Source organism: Gasterosteus aculeatus, chromosome 2 (assembly GCF_964276395.1).
Source record: "Gasterosteus aculeatus chromosome 2, fGasAcu3.hap1.1, whole genome shotgun sequence".
NCBI classification, from domain to species: Eukaryota; Metazoa; Chordata; class Actinopteri; order Perciformes; family Gasterosteidae; genus Gasterosteus; species Gasterosteus aculeatus.
In genome coordinates, this window is record NC_135689.1 from 775,777 (window position 1) to 788,726 (window position 12,950).

Here is a 12,950-nt window from a genome sequence, read left to right on the forward strand (position 1 = left end):
CACCGCGGTCCGGTGTGCGTCGCAGCTGGGCAGTGATGTTAACTTTAGCACGGTGACGTCATGCGGACCGGCGCCGTTAGCACGTAGCTAACTAGCTAGCTAACCCTCCCGGCGTAGAAGTCTCTACAGAAGCCTCGGCTTCCCTTTCACACCGGTCCGTTGTCTGGTCGTGAGGTCCGGCTGGTCCCGGTCCACCTCTTTCACCTCGAGTTTCTCCCCGAAAGTTATTCCGTCAAACGGCTCTTTGAGGAGAGAACGTACCGAGTCCGGGTTTGGTCCTGTCGGAGGGACACTGCTCGCCGTTGTCATGGCGCTACATGGGCGCGTCGCGAGACTCTTGACGGGCGCAGCGTAGGGCGGGAAAGTGCTGGCCCCAAATCTCAAAGTATTTTAGGCAGAGGTGTCAAGTAACCAAGTACAAATACTTGGTTACTGTACTTACGTAGAAACTTTACTGGAGTGTTTTTTTTTCAGACGACTTCTACTCCTGACATTTTAAAAACAGTCTCGTTACTTCCGGCTTCTCCAGATAAACGGCGCTATGCGGACAGTGAATGTGATTGGATGAGAAGTATAAACATTGAGCATCCAGACACTCGATTATTATAAAAAGTTCAGGGGTAGCAGATTTTGATAGCACAATAACACCCTATCAAATATTGCTCCCACTACTCATTGCAGGATAATACAACAGAGTAGACGGAGGCGAGGATCCACAGTCCATGCAATTATTTAATATTTCATTTCAAGAGAACGGTCATTGTACAATCTACACGCTCAATGTACTTTTTAACTTGGCCAAAAGAGGAAATAATCGGGATTTTGAGGATGTTACTCGGTTAACACGTCGTTCACCGACAGGGTTGCAAAATATTATGGGCGTGTCAAGGAAACTTGGAAAATCCACTCGGCGCATGCCCAATACTACAAAGAAGCAGTTCTCGACAAGTAGCACAAAATGATAGAGCGCCGGCAGATCGGAGCGACACCGGGGGGGAAAAGTGGTCGGTGGAAAGTTAGTATTTGGCGACACGGAGCCTCCTCCTCTTCCTCCTCCTCTTCCTCACGCAGAGTCCATGTAACGTTAGAGGAGTCTCTTCATGACCGTGGGTTTGTCCTAAATGTTTTATTGAGAGTCTGGCACAACACAGCGACTTGCAAGCGGCGTATTAAATAAAGTGATGTGTGTCTTAATGCGGCTTTGGAAATGAACACAAAGGGATTCTGTATTTGCTCATGAAGCCTGAACATACTGGTTAACCAATTGCTTTGTTGAAAAGTGTGATTAGTTGTACACTGTTTCACTAAAGAGATTATGTGTTCATTGCTGGATTACATGTTGCTCTCATAGGCAATTATTTGGATCATGGTAAAAGTATTTCAGTATCTTAGGCCTGCAGTGCAAAGAGTACTATGATTTGTAATGCTCACCGCATTGTTGGATCTATGTTCAGTGATGTTTTATAGCCATCAGTACGTGACGTTAACTCTTCTGCAGGCTGCATAATGAACGTGCCAACTAGAAAATTCTGACAAGATATGTTGAGCTTTGCATCCTAACTGCACCTGAAGCCAAGAAGGAAGAAAATAAAGAGCTGCAGCTGTAATTAAACAGAGAAAAAAAGAGAAAAAGCCAGGCAAACAATCGTGGACCGACTGAATGCGAAAGGATGTAAAAACATGTACTTGCCAGGAAAGTTGTAGACTGTTTTATTGGCTTTTAATATGATTTTGCTATGTGTTGGTGTTATATATGTGTTTATGTGCTAACTGTGCTGGTTTTGTTTGTATAACAGTGTGTGTAGTATTTACAGTATAACAGTGTGTGCAGTATTTACAGTATTTTCACTATAACAGTGTGTGTAGTATTTACACTATAACAGTGTGTGTAGTATTTACAGTATTTACACTATAACAGTGCGTGTAGTATTTACAGTATTTACACTATAACTGTGCACAGTAAATTTGCCAGTGTCAAAAAGGCAGTGTCAAACTATTTTAATTCCTCCGGAGTTCTTCCAGCAATGGACAGAGTAAAATTGAACCAGAAAACTTCCAATGTTGGTGAAAATAATCACAGTTAACAGAGGTTTTACTCTGTCAGTGTTATTGACTCTCTCAGGCCCAGATTCAACACTGATTAGAGCAAGATACCTTCCAGAGTATCACAAAAAATACTCTGGAGAGCCCCGCCCACCAACTTTCCCGGTCAAACTGAGAATGTGGATTCTGGCATCGCCATCTTCCTCGCATCGAAATACTGTGGTAAGTCTTTCTAGATAAACTATTCCCGTTGTTTTTTCTTTATTCGAGTAGAATCTGTATAAGAATAAAGGGACGTATTCATTCACCACACTAGTCAATGTTGGGTTTGTGTCTTCAAATACTGAATTTCAAATGGCTAACGTGATTATCGGGTCGGCGGTTAGCTTAAATGTAGCAGCCACATGTCTGACCACGCAACACCAAACTGAACAAAAACGACACGAGGTAACGTTAATGTCGACGAGGACGAGCTGTCGTGGTGTGTTATGTGTCATGCTTGCACATTTATTACAGTAAAATCACGACAAAAATTCGTTGAAGCAGTCATATTTATTATTTCTATTTGAGCCGGAGCAAATCGCTTTAGCGTCACGTCACAATTTGGTCGAGCATAGCGGGACATGTCGCGGACATGCGGACGTGCTCATAGGACCCGCTAGTTCACCGGCAGACGGCGGAATGCACCGAGTCGACCCAGTTAACGTGAACGGAGCCGCGGCTCCGAGAGGCTCGGTTCACGTTAGCTGCTGCTGTAGCCATAGACATATAAAGAGTAGACGCTGCATTGGCTGCTGAGGCGCAAACAAATATTTATTATTATATTATATACCAGAATATTATTACTGTTACAACTACTATGAATATTAAAATACGCCGAATCATGTTTTCGGTGTCATGCCTACAAAATCCCGTGAACATCCGCTTTTGTATTCAGCGAGTGACGCGCTGACACTTCGTTGCGCCAGCTGGCACTGAGAGGAGCGGGTGACCGGTCCAAGCTGGCGGCCCCGCGGCTCGTCAGCACCACTAGGCAGCAGCGGTCGATGTCTATTCTTTATGTCTATGGCTGTAGCTGCTGTAAGCTTAATTTATGCTTCCACGTTACGGCGGCGGCGGGTGTGGCTGTGTGTTTCTGCGGGTGCCGAATCCTTGGTGAGCCGAAGCTCATATTGAAGCGCAGGCTACGGAGAAGCGTGAATTTACAACACTGGTTCACCCACTGAGGGACCTGGACGAGCAAGTGCACTTTCGATACTTTCGAATGTCAGCAACTGCCGCAAATTACGTTCTGAGCGGACCAATCACAGCACTTGCGGTCTACGTCAACTCGACTCGCAGTTTGATCTTTTCGGAGGTGCACGTCAGGCTACGGCGGAGGGGTCTACGTAGTTACGTAGTTACTTAATATGTATATTTTCTTTTTTCTTTCAGATTGTTCTTTAATGTACTGTGGTGCTCTGGTGATAAGTAATAAGTTGATGTACTTGACCGAAAATGTAGTTGTGTTTGTGATTTTTAAAGCTGAAATAGGGTATTTTCAGGTTGTCAGCTTGTATGGGGTTGTAGACCATAATGTTGATTTCAGTTTGCTGTCTTTGCAGATACCATCATGTTGATCAAAACATTCCTGTCATCCAGCACCAACCAAGATCTTTGCCACTGTGATAAGATGTGAGCTTTACATGTTTTAGGTTTACTTTTGATGCCAATATTTCATGTTTACTTGGAATAAATATGTATTACAGTATGGATACAATTGTCTGTGTGTTTTTCCCCCTGCATAGATATGCAACACTGGTAGGAGTTGGTTAAAAATCAACACTCTTTGGAGTGATTTCATAATCAACATAGTGTAAAGTAGGTTTAACACTGGAAAGGTTATTTCTTTTATAACTATTTAGTGTTACATGTGAATAACACTATGGGTGTTACTTCTTACATAGTGTAAAACTTGATTGACACTTCTTAGAGTTAATATTATTACACTACACTGCACCTAGTGTCACATTTTAACTCTTACCAGAGTAAAATTGACTCTGGAAATTTAACTCTGTGTTCAGTGTACATTTTACACTCTGTGTCGATAGGGACCATATGTTCACTGAGGTAGTGTTAAAATTGACTCTTTAAGTGTTGTATTGACACTGGCAATTTTGCCGCTGCCTTTGTAAAGTGTTTACACCTGATTGGCATGTTTACCATCACACACCCGACCCGGTTTGATCAATGTGTTCATGTGCGGCTATTTTCAAGGCAGCGTCTAAAAAAGGCAATAAAGTGACATAATTCAAAATGTCTGTGTCTAATGTAGAAAAGTGTGTGTAGTATTTACACTATAACAGTGTGTGTAGTATTTACAGTATTTACACTATAACAGTGTGTGTAGTATTTACACTATAACAGTGTGTGTAGTATTTACAGTGTTTACACTATAACAGTGTGTGTAGTATTTACACTATAACAGTGTGTGTAGTATTTACAGTATTTACACTATAACAGTGTGTGTAGTATTTACACTATAACAGTGTGTGTAGTATTTACAGTATTTACACTATAACAGTGTGTGTAGTATTTGCTGCTCTTTGCACGTCAGGCTCAAATACACTTGAGACCCGGGTTTAGCGCAAGACAATGTTTTAACATATTTTACCATTACATGCATCTCACAACATCAAACACAATCACCCATTTACACAGAATATGTGGAGTGTCTTGTGGAAATCTTCTTTGATGTGACACATTCTTCTGGGGCCAGGGAAGGTAATAAAGATGGACTTCAGCGCCAAACACACACTTCTGACAGTACGGCAAATAGTGCCTTTATTTACAGGTTCGGCATATAAAGACATGCCGCGCCATACGGAGCATGTGTAAGGGATGGTGAGGTGCTTCATGCTGGTCTGATCTGTATCACTCAATATCAGTGCTTCTTCATCCAAAACGTGGTTCAGAAATGGGCATCACGGTGCAGGAAGAAACAGAGGTGAATGAGACTTTATATATCGGCATCATCACGTTGTGTATGTATAAAAACCACACAAAGTGAGTTTTGTTGTATTTTGCATTCCGTTGTCAGGGAAACGCAGCCCGTGTCATAGAGTGGACTCCATTCCGTTGTTATGGAGTCCACTCTATGACACGGGCTGCGTTGTCAGGGAAACGCAGTCCGTGTCATAGAGTGGACTCCATTCCGTTGTTATGGAGTCCACTCTATGACACGGGCTGCGTTGTCAGGGAAACGCAGCCCGTGTCATAGAGTGGACTCCAAATTGTGACATCATCAACAACTCCTTTGATGTGTCTCGGAACACTAGATCATTGCGTTTCTGGTTCCAGAAGAGTGCAGTTGGATATTTTCCCTTGAAAGTATCTGCGATATTTGTCCTTTACAGACTTAAGTAGTTTTTTGGAAGATTCATCACCATCTTTCAGAGGTTACATCGAGTCATTTAGCGACAAATAAAACAAGTCTTTTTCAAGACTACACCCCTTTTCAGGGCTGACCAACAGTCTTTTTCAAGACTACACAAGTGTCATTTAACATGTACCGTAGAAACAACCAGAGAATTGGAGCTGGCGCTTCACTTCTCGGGACTCCTCCCACCGGATACAATGTGAACATTGCACTTTCTCATGCACGGAATGAAGTGCACTGCCTGAAAAGGCAAGTGAGCGAACTCACCGCTCACACTGAAACTGTGAAGTTCGAATTGACCAACATGTTAAAAGGCAAAGATCTTGCCTATGAGCAGATGGTTGACAAGAACAGAAAGAGGTTTTCAGACCTTATCAGGGAGAACGAGGGTTTATCTCTGAAGGTCACCGAGACCACAAAACAACTTTCTGTCAAAAGTGCTGAACTCACGGTCAACAACCAGACCTGGAAGCAGAAATATGAAGATCTGGAGAAAAAGACAACCAAGAAACTGGATGACCAACAACAGTCATTGGAGTCTAAAGTAACAGGGTTACTCTCCACCAACATTTCTCTTCAAGAGAAGCTGCACAAGCAGCAGGCCAACAACCAACAGTTGGAAGCAGAACACAAACTGCTGAAGATCAAGACAGAGGCTCTGGATGAGACTATCAGAGAGAACGAGGGTTTATCTCTGAAGCTCACCGAGACCACAAAAGAACTTTCTGTCAAAAGTGCTGAACTCACGGTCAACAACCAGACCTGGCAGCAGAAATATGAAGATCTGGAGAAAAAGACAACCAAGAAACTGGATGACCAACAACAGTCATTGGAGTCTAAAGTAACAGGGTTACTCTCCACCAACATTTCTCTTCAAGAGAAGCTGCACAAGCAGCAGGCCAACAACCAACAGTTGGAAGCAGAACACAAACTGCTGAAGATCAAGACAGAGGCTCTGGATGAGACTATCAGAGAGAACGAGGGTTTATCTCTGAAGCTCACCGAGACCACAAAACAACTTTCTGTCAAAAGTGCTGAACTCACGGTCAACAACCAGACCTGGCAGCAGAAATATGAAGATCTGGAGAAAAAGACAACCAAGAAACTGGATGACCAACAACAGTCATTGGAGTCTAAAGTAACAGGGTTACTCTCCACCAACATTTCTCTTCAAGAGAAGCTGCACAAGCAGCAGGCCAACAACCAACAGTTGGAAGCAGAACACAAACTGCTGAAGATCAAGACAGAGGCTCTGGATGAGACTATCAGGGAGAACGAGGGTTTATCTCTGAAGCTCACAGAGACCACAAAACAACTTTCTGTCAAAAGTGCTGAACTCACGGTCAACAACCAGACCTGGCAGCAGAAATATGAAGATCTGGAGAAAAAGACAACCAAGAAACTGGATGACCAACAACAGTCATTGGAGTCTAAAGTAACAGGGTTACTCTCCACCAACATTTCTCTTCAAGAGAAGCTGCACAAGCAGCAGGCCAACAACCAACAGTTGGAAGCAGAACACAAACTGCTGAAGATCAAGACAGAGGCTCTGGATGAGACTATCAGAGAGAACGAGGGTTTATCTCTGAAGCTCACCGAGACCACAAAAGAACTTTCTGTCAAAAGTGCTGAACTCACGGTCAACAACCAGACCTGGCAGCAGAAATATGAAGATCTGGAGAAAAAGACAACCAAGAAACTGGATGACCAACAACAGTCATTGGAGTCTAAAGTAACAGGGTTACTCTCCACCAACATTTCTCTTCAAGAGAAGCTGCACAAGCAGCAGGCCAACAACCAACAGTTGGAAGCAGAACACAAACTGCTGAAGATCAAGACAGAGGCTCTGGATGAGACTATCAGGGAGAACAAGGGTTTATCTCTGAAGCTCACCGAGACCACAAAAGAACTTTCTGTCAAAAGTGCTGAACTCACGGTCAACAACGAGACCTGGCAGCAGTTGGAAGCAGAACACAAACTGCTGAAGACACAGAGGGATTCTCTGGCTGCTTTAATAAAGAGCCAAGAGGAGACCCACCACGAGATGGTCACAATCAGTGATTTCACTGAGTTGTGCCTGATCTCTAGGATCCAACAACTGGAGGATACCATCTCCAAAGAACATCAGATCCTTATCACCAGGATCCAAGAATTAGAGGACGACAAAACAGTCCTTGAAAACATCTGCCTCGACTTAAAAAAAAAAAAAAGAGGCATCTTTGGGAGACGGATGCAAGACCGGCAGACGGAGATGGACAAAATGAGGCGCAAGATGCAGGACAAGGAGACAAAGAAATAGGAGAGAGAAGAGAAGAAAAAGGAGACCATCTAGGACCTGTAAGAACACCTTCCTACACCTCCCACTCCATCCTACCTTATCCATCTACCCCCGCTCCCCTTCCACCTGCGCTTCACAGCGCTAAATACCCCCACCCCGGGCATGGACCGCCTCCTCATTCATTGGTAAATATCATTGCCATTGTATATTTTATTTCCTTTGCTCCAGGAAGTGTTTTTTTCCACCTTCATGGACTGGACAGTAGCACGGCACGGCCTCTGAGGAATGAGGAATCTTTTTCATCTCATCCATTTCCTTCTTTGGTTAATGCAAGGCTGCAGATGAAGATGAGGGGATTTCTGTATCTGCGCATATACCCTGAACCCGGCCATTTGGCCGGTGTTTGGATGAACTACCACGGCTGGGTTGACGAATCAACAGTGACAACTTGTGAAGGTAGACCGATAGTTTCATTCGTCTGTCGTTGGAAATTGGGATCTCGGTTTGATTTTTCAAGTTATGCATTAGGAAAGGTTGACACACATGTCCCCCTCTATAGTTTCAATGATGCCATGCCAATATATAGAACATATTTTCATACTTCATATTTGTAATATCATAGATAATAACAAGATAATATAGGACTAATATCATATAGCATTATGTAGGACTAATATAACAAACATAGTATTATACTTCATATTTGTAATATCATAGAAGATTATATAGGACTAATCTCATATAACATAATATAGGACTAATATAACAAACATGGCATCATACTTAGTATTTCTAATATTATATAACTTAATATCATATACAGTGTTTTCCATAGCGCCCCAACACCCACGCCCCCCTCCGGTACGTCCGCCCCCCCAAAGTTGGAAACCTAGGGGAAACACTGATATGACATAATATAGTAGAACTAATATAGGAGACATGGCTTTATACTTTATCTTTCCAATATCATAGGACATAATATCGTAGAACGAATATCATAAAATAGCATCGTATTCCATAGTTCTAATATAATTTAACTTAATACCGTAGAACTAAAATAAAATAGCATCGCATTCCATAGTTCTAATATAATTTAACTTAATATCGTAGAACTAATATCATAAAATAGCATCGTATTCCATAGTTCGAATATAATTTAACTTAATACCGTAGAACTAAAATAAAATAGCATCGCATTCCATAGTTCTAATATAATGTAACTTAATACCGTAGAACTAAAATAAAATAGCATCGTATTCCATAGTTCTAATATAATTTAACTTAATATCGTAGAACTAATATCATAAAATAGCATCGTCTTCCATAGTTCTAATATAATTTAACTTAATAGCGTAGAACTAAAATAAAATAGCATCGTCTTCCATAGTTCTAATATAATTTAACTTAATACCGTAGAACTAAAATAAAATAGCATCGTATTCCATATTTCTAATATAATTTAACTTAATATCGTAGAACTAATATCATAAAATAGCATCGTATTCCATAGTTCTAATATAATTTAACTTAATATCGTAGAACTAATATCATAAAATAGCATCGTCTTCCATAGTTCTAATATAATTTAACTTAATACCGTAGAACTAAAATAAAATAGCATCGTATTCCATAGTTCTAATATAATTTAACTTAATATCGTAGAACTAATATCATAAAATAGCATCGTATTCCATAGTTCTAATATAATTTAACTTAATATCGTAGAACTAATATCATAAAATAGCATCGTCTTCCATAGTTCTAATATAATTTAACTTAATACCGTAGAACTAAAATAAAATAGCATCGTATTCCATATTTCTAATATAATTTAACTTAATATCGTAGAACTAATATCATAAAATAGCATCGTATTCATAGTTCTAATATAATTTAACTTAATATTGTAGAACTAAAATCAAATAGCATCATATTCCATATTTCTAATACCATTTAACATGACATAGAACTAATATCATAAATATAGCATTATAGTTTAATATAGAACATAATATCTTATTAAAATATCATAAATATAATTTAACAGATGCTATTTTTTACCACTAGCCATGCCTTTAATACAAAGTATAGAGGGGGACATGTATGTCTACCTTGCCTAATGCATAACTTGAAAAATCAAACCGAGATCTCAATTTCCAACGACAGACGAATGAAACTATCGGCCTACCTTCACAAGTTGTTACTATTGATTTGTCAAACCGGCTGTGTTAGGTTATCCGAACATCGTCCAAATGACCGGGTTCAGGGTATATGCGCAGATACAGAAATCCGCTCATCTTCATTTGCAGCCTTGCATTTCGCCAAAGAAAGAAATGGATGAGATGAAAAAGATTCCTCATTCCTCAGGCGCTGTGCTCCGCTACTTTCCAGTCAATGAAGTGGGAAAAGAACACTTAACGGAGCACTGGGAATAAAATATACTCATTTTCATGATTACAGATTGAATGAGGAGTTTGGTCCTCACATGCCAAAAAGTTATATTTTCTTTTTTTCTTTTAAAAAGTTGTATTTTCTTTCTTTTTCTTTTTCATTTAAAAAAATAATATTTTATTTTTTTATTTTAAAAAGTTATATTTTATTTTTATTTTATTTTAAAAAAGTTATTCTTTTATTTTATTTTTAAAAGTTTTATTTTATTTTAATTTTATTTTAAAAAGTTATATTTTATTTCATTTTTATTTTATTTTAAAAAGTTATATTTTATTTTATTTTTATTTTATTTAAAAAAGTTATATTTTATTTGTATTTTATTTTAAAAAGTTATTCTTTTATTTTATTTTAAAAAGTTACATTTTATTTTTTTATTTAAAAAAAACGCAAATCCCGCCCCCCCCAATTTCGCCCCATTATAAAATAAATAACATTTTTGGGTTCAACTGTGGGTTTTCCCTCCATCTATGGGTTTCCCACATAAAAAAAAAAAATCTCCTCCGCGAATCGCCACCTTAACGTGGTGGAGGAGTTTGAGTGGCTCAGTGATCCTGTGATCTGTGTTGTCTGTGGCACAAGCACCTTGTGCGATGGACAACAGGTCTCAGGGGAGAGTCCAGACTAAGAGCGATTCAAAAACCCTAATGTTTAATCAAACAGTAATACAATGGCTTTACAGCCTAATATCTATATAGTGTTAAAAAAAAGACACCAGCCACAAGACAGCCTAAAAGGTTCTTAAATGACTTTAATTACTTTACTTAATTACTTAAGCTATCAACTATTCTTTATTAAATCGGTTATACCAAATTAAAAAAGGATGCCCTTGATACATGCCCCTTAAATGAGATGTCGGCCAGAGGTCAGGCGGATGGTCTGCTTCTTCAGGCAGCGCTTCTGGTGGCCATCACTTGAGAGGGACACGGAAGGGTTTGTGGCCGCTTGTCCAGTCTGCACCCAGAACAAGGCCTCCCTCCAGCGACCGTCAGTTACCACACCCCCCCTCCGGCGCCTCGACGGCCTTCTTCATACATATACTTACGTATATTTATGTGTATCAGTGGCGGCTGGTGGGTTTTCTTTTTGCCAGCCAATCAGTTTCAATAAACATCCCTGTATGATTCAATGCAAAAAAGGGTGTCAAATACACATCATTACTTTGCAGTTAAATAAACATGTAAAATAGAACATGTGTATATATACGTATATATTTAGATGCACCTATGAACCTAGTTTGTTGGGGAAACATCAGTGTGTTGAGGAGAGACCAACTCAAAAGCCACACAGAACTTCACACAATGAACTATTTTGGTTCAAATGTGCCTCTTTTCATCCACGTCCTGGTTGTGTGTCCTCACCGCGGTCCGGTGTGCGTCGCAGCTGGGCAGTGATGTTAACTTTAGCACGGTGACGTCATGCGGACCGGCGCCGTTAGCACGTAGCTAACTAGCTAGCTAACCCTCCCGGCGTAGAAGTCTCTACAGAAGCCTCGGCTTCCCTTTCACACCGGTCCGTTGTCTGGTCGTGAGGTCCGGCTGGTCCCGGTCCACCTCTTTCACCTCGAGTTTCTCCCCGAAAGTTATTCCGTCAAACGGCTCTTTGAGGAGAGAACGTACCGAGTCCGGGTTTGGTCCTGTCGGAGGGACAATGCTCGCCGTTGTCATGGCGCTACATGGGCGCGTCGCGAGACTCTTGACGGGCGCAGCGTAGGGCGGGAAAGTGCTGGCCCCAAATCTCAAAGTATTTTAGGCAGAGGTGTCAAGTAACCAAGTACAAATACTTGGTTACTGTACTTACGTAGAAACTTTACTGGAGTGTTTATTTTTCAGACGACTTCTACTCCTGACATTTTAAAAACAGTCTCGTTACTTCCGGCTTCTCCAGATAAACGGCGCTATGCGGACAGTGAATGTGATTGGATGAGAAGTATAAACATTGAGCATCCAGACACTCGATTATTATAAAAAGTTCAGGGGTAGCAGATTTTGATAGCACAATAACACCCTATCAAATATTGCTCCCACTACTCATTGCAGGATAATACAACAGAGTAGACGGAGGCGAGGATCCACAGTCCATGCAATTATTTAATATTTCATTTCAAGAGAACGGTCATTGTACAATCTACACGCTCAATGTACTTTTTAACTTGGCCAAAAGAGGAAATAATCGGGATTTTGAGGATGTTACTCGGTTAACACGTCGTTCACCGACAGGGTTGCAAAATATTATGGGCGTGTCAAGGAAACTTGGAAAATCCACTCGGCGCATGCCCAATACTACAAAGAAGCAGTTCTCGACAAGTAGCACAAAATGATAGAGCGCCGGCAGATCGGAGCGACACCGGGGGGGAAAAGTGGTCGGTGGAAAGTTAGTATTTAGCGACACGGAGCCTCCTCCTCTTCCTCCTCCTCTTCCTCACGCAGAGTCCATGTAACGTTAGAGGAGTCTCTTCATGACCGTGGGTTTGTCCTAAATGTTTTATTGAGAGTCTGGCACAACACAGCGACTTGCAAGCGGCGTATTAAATAAAGTGATGTGTGTCTTAATGCGGCTTTGGAAATGAACACAAAGGGATTCTGTATTTGCTCATGAAGCCTGAACATACTGGTTAACCAATTGCTTTGTTGAAAAGTGTGATTAGTTGTACACTGTTTCACTAAAGAGATTATGTGTTCATTGCTGGATTACATGTTGCTCTCATAGGCAATTATTTGGATCATGGTAAAAGTATTTCAGTATCTTAGGCCTGCAGTGCAA

General features: G+C 40.7%; 1 protein-coding gene across 3 annotated transcripts; it reads left to right on the plus strand.

Annotated features, from left to right (window-relative positions):
* Positions 1-1,943: 1,943 nt before the first annotated feature.
* LOC144383525 (uncharacterized) lies at positions 1,944-10,618 on the plus strand. Of its 3 annotated transcripts, none has more exons than XR_013450960.1 (2): positions 1,944-2,265; positions 3,478-3,640. XR_013450960.1 is itself a non-coding variant. In XM_078081268.1 (2 exons), exon 2 carries the CDS (start codon positions 5,589-5,591, stop codon positions 7,758-7,760), a length of 2,172 nt encoding a protein of 723 aa, XP_077937394.1. In that variant the 5' UTR covers positions 1,944-2,265; positions 3,648-5,588; the 3' UTR covers positions 7,761-10,618. The 3 variants fall into 3 exon arrangements, 1 of the variants encoding a protein (XP_077937394.1); XM_078081268.1 differs by lacking the exon at positions 3,478-3,640 and adding an exon at positions 3,648-10,618; XR_013450961.1 differs by lacking the exon at positions 1,944-2,265 and adding an exon at positions 2,396-3,198.
* The last annotated feature ends 2,332 nt before the right edge of the window (positions 10,619-12,950 follow it).